General features: G+C 42.0%; 1 protein-coding gene across 2 annotated transcripts; it reads left to right on the forward strand.

The window, feature by feature from the left end:
• Positions 1-1,960: 1,960 nt before the first annotated feature.
• On the forward strand, positions 1,961-8,723 carry LOC113006451 (zinc finger MYM-type protein 1-like). Of its 2 annotated transcripts, XM_026142433.1 has the most exons (3): positions 3,300-3,329; positions 3,565-5,947; positions 6,222-8,723. In XM_026142433.1, exon 3 carries the CDS (start codon positions 6,470-6,472, stop codon positions 8,639-8,641), a length of 2,172 nt encoding a protein of 723 aa, XP_025998218.1. In that variant the 5' UTR covers positions 3,300-3,329; positions 3,565-5,947; positions 6,222-6,469; the 3' UTR covers positions 8,642-8,723. The 2 variants fall into 2 exon arrangements, with proteins under 2 accessions (XP_025998217.1, XP_025998218.1); XM_026142432.1 differs by having other exon boundaries at positions 1,961-5,947.
• The last annotated feature ends 392 nt before the right edge of the window (positions 8,724-9,115 follow it).

The raw sequence follows: 9,115 nt of genomic DNA on the forward strand, positions 1-9,115 counted from the left end.
ATAGAAAACATTTAGTATACACATCCAGAAATGCATACACTATTATATATTGTACATATATTTATTAGTTTCAGGTTGGCCATTCTTGTATTTTGCTCGTTTGTGTTGTTGTGTTTTGCACATCTCTGTTGCTTCTGGGGCTCGCACACAAGAATTTCACTCGCATGTGCTGTGCCAGTGTGCCTGCACATGTGATGTGACAATAAAAGTGATTTGATTTGATTTGATTTGAGATTTCCTGTTTTATTTTGAAGGGTTCCTGTGTCCCTAGGTTCAATGTTGTTACTGTTACGATCCCCTTGTCACGTCGTTATGTTCATGTGTGCCAGCTGTTTCCCCATGTGTTCCCACTTCCCTCATTATCCTCCTGTGTGTATTTAGTCCGTGTGCTTTCAGTCATTCATTGTCAGGTCGTCTGCTCATCCATGTCTCATCTCCAGGTATCGCTGTCAGTTCACTATGGTTAAGGTTTTTCATGTTTTGTTATTAGTTCACCTAGTTTAGGTTATTGTTTAGTTTTCACCGATGCCCTATTATTTTGTACCCTCGTTGCTAGCCTCAATAAACGGCTTGTTTTGTTAATCCACCCCACGTTTTGGTCTGCGTTTGAGTCCTCCTCTGCAACACATACGGTCTGCCCCAGCCAGACCGTGACAGTGAGACGTTAATGCTAAATAGGCTTCCATGAGTGACTCCTTTCCCTTGCATTATAAAGATGTGAAGAGTTTATGCTAAGTAAGCTGCCATTAGCAGCTAATGCTAATACTGTTTTCCCTTTCTTTATACAACTTGAGCAGCTATTGCTAAGTAGGCCACTTTTCTCTGCTAAGGATTTGTGTGACCATGATGGAAACTCTGATAAGCTAATACTGCTAAGCTAATGCTGTTTGTGGGCCCTGTTAGAATCAATATTTCATTCTCATTCTGTTGTTTGAGAACAATAACAGAAAAATGTGCACTGGAGAACAAATTTATTGTGAATTCAGCTGTGAATGTACAGTTTGTCATTATTTAAGCTTCCATTTTCAAATGTTAGCTGACACTTTATTAGGTACACTGGTATCTATATCAGGTACACCTGTGACCTAAATGTTCCTGCAAACAGACTCCTTGGAGACCCCTACATAAATATCCATGAACTATCCAGCTAGACTAGTGTGTCTGTCCCTGAAAATATTCCTGCAAGTGTGATTGTTCATGTGTCATCTGCAGGAAACAAACAGGAAGTGAGTGAAAGACACGGGAAATGTTTCCAGCTCTTCCTCCTCTATAAGATTTTTTTCTCCATACCTGAGAGTGTCCAGTCTCCAGTCTGGATCCTTCAGTCCAGCCGACAGCAGCTTCATTCCTGAGTCACCTGGATGATTGTAGCTCAGGTCCAGCTCTCTCAGATGGGAGGGGTTGGAGCTCAGAGCTGAGACCAGAGAAGTACAGCTTTCCTCTGTGATCAGACAGCCTGACAGACTGCAGACACACAAAACAACAATCTATCTGTCAACAGTTGTTTTCTCTTTGTCACAATAACATCTATCCATCCATTGTAACTTTATTTATAAGTGACAATACCCAACAGACAACAACAGTCATCTGAAGCTGTTTAACAGTGTAAGGTAACCGCCTCCACTGTGAGCAGCACTTGGTGATGGTGGGAAGAAGAACTCCCTTTGACACAAAGATCCTCCCAGTGAAAACAGGCTCCAGGAGGAGCATCTACCATGACTGGTTGCAGGGTGAGGGGAAAGAGAAGAGATGAGCTCAGAGAGACAAGAACAAAATGGAGAGACAAAAGTTAAGGACATGCAGTAGTGACATATAAAAGCATCAGGAGTGAAAAGAGGGGAGAAGAAAGCAGAGCATCATGGGAAGTCCACCAACAGCCTGAGCCTATAGCAGCATAACTAAGGGATGGTTCAGGGTCACCTGATCCAACTCGAACTATAAGCTTTATAAAAAAGGAAAGTTTGAAGCTGATCTTCAAAGTAGAGAGGGTGTCTGTCTCCTGAACTCAAACTGGGAGCTGCTGTCACACCCAGTCCAACATAGCCAGGCTTTCTTTGCTGCTTTGACAAAACCTCAAATCCCAGTCAGAGATGGTGAGCATCATCACAGTGATGATCATTTCTCTGTTAACCCAGGCTTTCTGCTTCAGGATCTGTGCAGGCTCACAGAACAAGGAGACCTTTAAACATCATTTCACTAAATGGATGGACTGAGCTCAGCCTACAGATGAACTGGTGCCAGAGATCATAAAGAACATCAAACAGTCAAATTCAACACTTTTAATGGAAATATGAGATTAATGCTGCAGACAATCATGAAGCTGCTGAATTCATGAACATCAAGAATGCAGAGAGTGGTAAAATAAAGATTTGACCTCAGTGTGCTCAGTGTTCCTGTCTATTCCTAACATATTCCTAACATGATAGCTGCACTTTAGAGCTCTAAAACTGGAACTGACACATGTTTAAACTCTACATGTTACTCAGTACATTCAGTTCTGACACTCGCCCACAGTCCAACAAAGGAAACATGGAGATCACATCAGTTTGTCATCAAAGTCTAATTATTAGGGCAACTTAACCTGTTATTATCTCGTTAACTCATTAACTGATTAACATCAGCAATTATTTTAATCACAGTGTTTAAAATCATGATTATTGTGAAAGTGCTCACTGGCTCTGAATATTACAGCCATGGGTCACAGGAGGGATGTTGACCAGTGCTGGCTTGAAATGGGCGTCATTATGCGTCTCAGCCAATGGGAGCATTGAGGGTGGGCCTAATACTACTGCAGCGCTCACATGACCCAGGACAGAAAGAAAGGGGCGGGAACAGAAACATGGAGACAGGTACAGATCTTTGACATGTTCATTTTAAACTGTTCCAGGAGGCAGTGTTGATACAACTAAAGTTATCTGTTGTTGAAGAAGTCGGTCTAAGGAACGTTCTTAGGATCAACAAATGACGGCATGTATGAGCCTCAAGACGCAGCATCACAAGAAGAACACATGAGCTGTAGAAAAAGGAGAGGCTATGAAAGCCACGGCGTTACAACATGAACCAGCTGTTGGTCTCTCTGGAGACTACTGGGCGTGGCTGGGTAACCATGGTTACCTGTGAGTTACAGAAACGTGCAGAACATGTGATTCATGTTGCACAGCAGTGGGACATTTGAAATACAGTCAGCACACTCAGTACAGATAGTGCATCAAATATGATGCTGCTGCCAGACGTCTGCCTTTGAACACGTCCCTGCATCGCGCACAACACCAAGGTTGCCATGGCAATCCCAGCTGACAGGGACAAAGTGCACAGCTGGAAGCCTGCAGGTATATTTAACATGATGTATTTCTCAGTGTCCTGTCTGTGTGTGAGAGACAAACAGCCTCTGTATGTGTGTGTAAATACAGCATGAATATGTAGAGGACATGTTTGTGGATATAAGTAAATGAAAGCTCTGCGTCATTTGAATCTTCTTGTTTCTGTTGCAGGTCTGTGACTGAACTTCTGGGAGGAGAAACGTTGGTTTCATGCTCTGTGATTCTATTTTGTCATCTCTCTCAGGTGATGGAGAGCTCAGATGATGACCCCGCCTACGTGGTCAAATTCAAGTCTACATTCAGAACAGACCTTGAGACACGCAAGCAAAATGCCAACATTGTATATGTGAAAACTGCTGCTGGAGCCAGATTCAAGGAGCTCAAGTGTTTACCCAGGTCTTACTGAACTTACTGCAGGAACAGAGGGTTGTTGGAGGGAAACCTGTGGAAGCAACAACATCCGAGCCACCAGAGAAGAAGTTGGCCCTGTTGGTGCTTCATCAGAGTGTGAACAGGAGGAAGACTCAGCTGAGAACAGTGTGGTGGATACAGAGCAGAGCCCACCATCAGTACAGAGGCCTGTCCATTAGAGTGCTGCTCCAACATGCAGCACATGTACTTGGCCACAGCTGCAACATCTGTACCTGTGAAAGCTTCTTCTCTGTTGCTGCTCATATTGTGCAGAAGAAGAGAGTTTCTTTATCATCAGAAAATGTCAATGAGCTTGTGAGTCTTAGCAGCTGGCTCGGTGCAGAGGAGGAAGAACATGTCAAGTCAGAGGAAGATAAATGCAGTTCATGTTGTCAACTCAACCTGGACTGTTGAAAGAGTTTTTCTTTGTCTTGTTTCTGACTGAGATTCTCCAAAGGAAATCCAGCACAAACACACACTTCACACACTCAAAGTCCTGCACAGTAAATGAGCTGATGAGCGTTTGTGCTGCTGCCTGATAACAGAACAATAGTTCTGCTGCTTCCTGTTCTGGAAACACACATTTATAAATGTTCACTTGCTGTTGATCAAAGGTATGTTGGTGGCTCTGGACGCTGAGGGAACTTTGTAAAAAACTAGATCAAATGTTAACGTCCTGGCAGAGGCAAAGAACTTTGATTTGATATTTGATTAGATTCATGTTTCAGCTCAGACTGACAGAAATATTTGAACTGCTGCTGTGTTAAAGGGAACACTGCTGTTAGAAAGCACCTGATCTGTTTCTGCACACTGAATGTTGCACTTCTCATACTGCAGTACTCACTGGCGTGCACAGATAGAGACGAGGTGGTGCTGAAGCACTTGCCCTTTTGCCCTCAGTCCAAAAAAGTGCCCTTTTGAAAGACGTGATTTTTTTTTTAAAGCTGCGCGATTTAAAAAGGTGTGAAAATAATGGCTTGATTTGTGCCCCTTCTTCAAAGACACCCGAACCCTGTCGCTTTTTCACTGTCACCGTGTCACGTGAACACGCTTGCAGTTCATTTGTTGTGAGGCGTGTAGCAGTGGCATGACATAGGACTACTTGGAGTAGGCATAGTAGGCTAACTATAGGGACTGGGAGCCACGGCGGACAACACGGCAGCTCTTTCCCTTCCCAACCAGTCAGGTAACCCATGAATCGAGTGAAATTATTCTGTTTGCCCTCTAAGACCAACCTGCAATTGTTTTGTTGTGAAGTAGCCTGTCAGAAACTGCACATGACAAACTTTGCCAGCTTGCCCCCTCCATATGGATAAACAAAAAAACGACACATTTAAAATGTAACCTAAACCATTTAGGCAACCCCACTCTCCATCAATTCCGACCTTTTTGCATACACTATTGAAAATATCACGTTATGCTATAGGCTACATGCCGTTAGCCAGAGGGCTCTTTTGAGCCCATTTTTCGTTACAAATTTTAGGATGATCTCACGGAAATCTGTGAATAAATACAAAGTTTTCAAACTGAAGTCAGTGACGGGAAGACATCACACTTTTTAGAGATGGAACTGCAGAAAAACCTAAAACCTTGACATGATTATGAATAATAGAATTATGGACGTTTCTCCGTTTTTGTGGATTAGCCTTTCCATAACTAACGTCAGCTACTGTCCTACTTTGGTAAGATTGAAATTAATGTCTTTGACTGTCTTTAGTAGGTGTCTCCTGTGAGAAAGTTAGAACACCGTCCAACTGTCTTTAGCCTAACTGGTTGTTACTGACTCAGCGATGCTCGCAGACATTTACGCACTGTGTTGTGACCTGATTGTGACAGAACAGTGACGTTGTTATTGGTAGTTTGAAGGGTACGGTGTTGGGGGTGGTGCATGTTAAAAGTTTTGAGAAGCACTGGTTAGACATGTTAATTTTTTTTGGTGTAACATATTGGCAACATTAAGACATTAATTTGCTAAAGGAAAAATAGGCAGTTCCCAATTGCCTGTGAAAACGACCATTCTGCCCTGTGCTTGTAATGACCACAGTCAGTCTTATTCGTTCTCATACATTTTGGTCTATTTATTTACTAATTTCAGCAAGCATAATGCCTAGGAAAGAGAGGCTGAGAAAGGAGAAAGAAAGGGATCTACAACAGGCAGCCCAGGGAAGCAGTTCTCTGCTCTCCTGGATGAAAGCAAAGGAAAATGAAGATGAAAGGTCAGAGTCAAGGGCAGAGTCAGGTTCTATTTTAATGTTTTAATGTAACCTGCTCCTTGCAGTTAATTCTATTGGAAAATCTTAAAAGCTGTTCACACTTAGTTTTTAATGAACTTAATCAGCAGGCATTGCGCTAACTATTATTTTGTACCTACGAAAGTTATTTCTATGTTACAAGACTTGCAGTATGGGTTATTATTAAAACTATCTGTTTAAGCTTATTATTATGATAAATAATAATACTATTATTATTATTATTATTGTTCCATTGTAGTCAGTCACAGCAGGGAAGCAGCTCTATGCCATCTACCAGCATAGCAGAAGAGGGAGATATAGAAACAGATGAAGCCGCGACCAATGCAGCAACAGGTTCAGTTAGGCCTACAGACACTGATGTAGTGCTCTCTGAAGACCACAATGAGGAAGAACAGATCGATCACATAATGTCAAAGTTAGCAGCTTTACAATACCCAACAGATCCAACACACATTTAAAATAAAGCGCAATGACAGATACGTTTCAATGTGCTGCAATGTGGGCCCATGTCAGCCTGATATACCTTACCCAAAAACTGAGGGGAGATCATTCCAGAAACAGTGGTTTTCTGCTAATGTGTGGCTGGAATACTCACCCACTGCTAATTCAATGCATTGTTTTAGTTGTCGGCTTTTCCTCTCGGATGAAAAATATAAAAGCAGAACAGCCTGGACAACTGATGGCATCAGAAAGAGGAGTACTGCTCTTGAAAAAATCAAACAACACTCCAGCGCAGAGATGCACATGACAAGCATGGTTAGATGGATCAATTTCCAGAAAAAGGCCCTTCAGTCTGCATTTGATGTTTCAGACGTAAAAGGGGTGGAAGTTAGAGAGCGAGAGAGGCAGACAAACAAAGAAATCCTGACAAGATTAATTGACCTAACAGTGTATCTTGCACGTCAGGGACAAGCATTCCGAGGTCATGATGAGAGTGAGTCCAGTGATAACCGTGGCAATTTTCGTGAATTAGTCAATGTATTTTCCCGCTACGATAGTATGCTGAAAATGCATTTGGAAAAAATTGCCACAGTTAAAGCCACCAAGACAAGGCCCCAGGTGTCACTGCTTTCCAACAGAAGTCAAAATGACATCATTGCAGCACTAGGAACTTACATCAGGAAGGAGATACAACGTGAAATAAAAGAGGCTGAAATGTATTCCATTCTACTTGATGAAACCTCTGATGTTTCACACAAAGAGCAAGTGTCATTTGTTGTGCGATATTTTCATCATATGCAAATAAAGGAGAGATTCATCGAAGTGTGCAATGTTGATACAACTACAGGCCAGGAGCTGGAGAATACAGTGTTCTTGCTTCTGCAAAAGAATGGCCTAGAGATGAAGAACATGTATGGTCAAGGCTATGATGGAGCAGCCAACATGAGTGGCATGTATAAAGGTCTCCAAGCTAGAATCCGTGCACACAATGAGAAGGCCCTCTATGTGCACTGCAAAGCCCATTGGCTCAATTTGGTACTAGTGGAGGCATCAAAGTCCAGCAAGCATTTTGTGACATTTTTCAACTTGGTGGAGAAATTGTATGCCTTTTGCTCAGGCTCCCCAAAGCGTCATGCTGCCTTGGTCAAATTTCAGGAGTCTCTCTTTCCTGGACAACGTGTTATGGAGCTCCAGCAGCTGTCAGATACTCGATGGGCTTGCAGGGAAAAAGCACTGAAGGCACTTCAGAGAAATTTGAAAGCCATTTTGATGCTCCTTGATGACATCAGTGACAGTGACCCACCTAACCTGGCCCAAGGTGATGCTCAGATGTACAGAAATGCCATTAATTTTATGTTCATTCTCTGCATGGAAATCACCACACCAGTATTCGAAGTCACTGCTTTGGCATCAGATTCTCTGCAGGAAGAAGGGTTGGACCATTCCACTGCCTACAAGGTAATTGATGGTGTGCTTCACACATTGCAAACCATGAGGTCTGAGGAGAAATTTGGAGAGATATTTAGATGTGCATCAGAGAAGGCAGAGAGTTTCAACATTCCAGTACCTACCGTGGTGCCTGGTCAGGAGAGAAAGCGGAAAGTTCCAGTGCGTTTCCAACACAGCACCACAGTGTCTCAAGTAGGTGCTCAGTTTGAGTCAGTGGAGGCATATTTCAGGAGTGGTGTATATTTCACCTTTCTGGACATCATGACTGGGGAACTGAACAGGAGGTTCAAAGGGGACAATACTGGAAGCCCAACGGCCAGAATCATTCGGTCCTTCCAGCCCTTAACTGTGCATGCTAACTGGGTAGGCCCACCAAACCCAGAAGCCATTGAAGCTGTCCACATCCTCTGTGAATTCTATGGAGAAGATGAGGACCAGCTCAAAACAGAATTAAAGGTCTTCCACTCCAGCTTTAGTTCAAAAGACCTCAGAGAAATATTTCTGATACTGAGGGAAAACAATGGCCAGCTGATCTTTCCTGCCTTTGTCAAAATGATTCAGATCTACGCAACACTACCAGTGACAACTGCAACAGTTGAAAGATCTTTTTCAAAGCTAAAAATAATCAAAAATAAACTAAGAAGTTTGTGTGGAGAAGAAAGGTTGTCTGATCTCCTCTTGTTGGCCATTGAGAAAGATGTGGAGATCAATTACAACGAGGTCATCAACATCTACAAAGACATGGCACCAAGAAGGATGCTTCTTTAGAGCAGTACACTCCATTTAATGGACACTTGAGAATATGTATGTATATAGTTTAGAGTTGGATACAGATTTTATCTTTTTGTGGTGTGATTTTTGATTTTTAGAGAATTTTTTGAAATAAAAGTCAAATTGAATAGAATAGAATTCAACTTTATTGTCATTGCACATGCACAGGTACAGGGCAACGAAATGCAGTTTGCATCCATCCAGAAGTGCTTTAGTGATATAGATATATTACAATATATATTAGCAATAGTATAGATATGTAAGTATATTACAGAAATGGGTCTATTATGGTATGTTATCATGTACACGGTATGAAGTATGTTGTGAATATTCTATAACTAAGTATGTAAAGGCTGTAGTGAGTACAAGCTATGTACAGGCTATGAACAGGATATAAATATGAAAAACTATACAGAATATGAAATAAATAACCTTACAGAAATTTGAGATATACAGCTATACAGAAATGGG

The sequence above is a fragment of the Astatotilapia calliptera genome, chromosome 15 (genome assembly GCF_900246225.1).
Source record: "Astatotilapia calliptera chromosome 15, fAstCal1.2, whole genome shotgun sequence".
Classification (NCBI taxonomy): Eukaryota; Metazoa; Chordata; class Actinopteri; order Cichliformes; family Cichlidae; genus Astatotilapia; species Astatotilapia calliptera.

Excerpts from the sequence above, each read along its gene's own strand:
- LOC113006451 (XM_026142432.1), top strand. The coding sequence starts at position 6,470 with ATGTGCTGCAATGTGGGCCCATGTCAGCCTGATATACCTTACCCAAAA.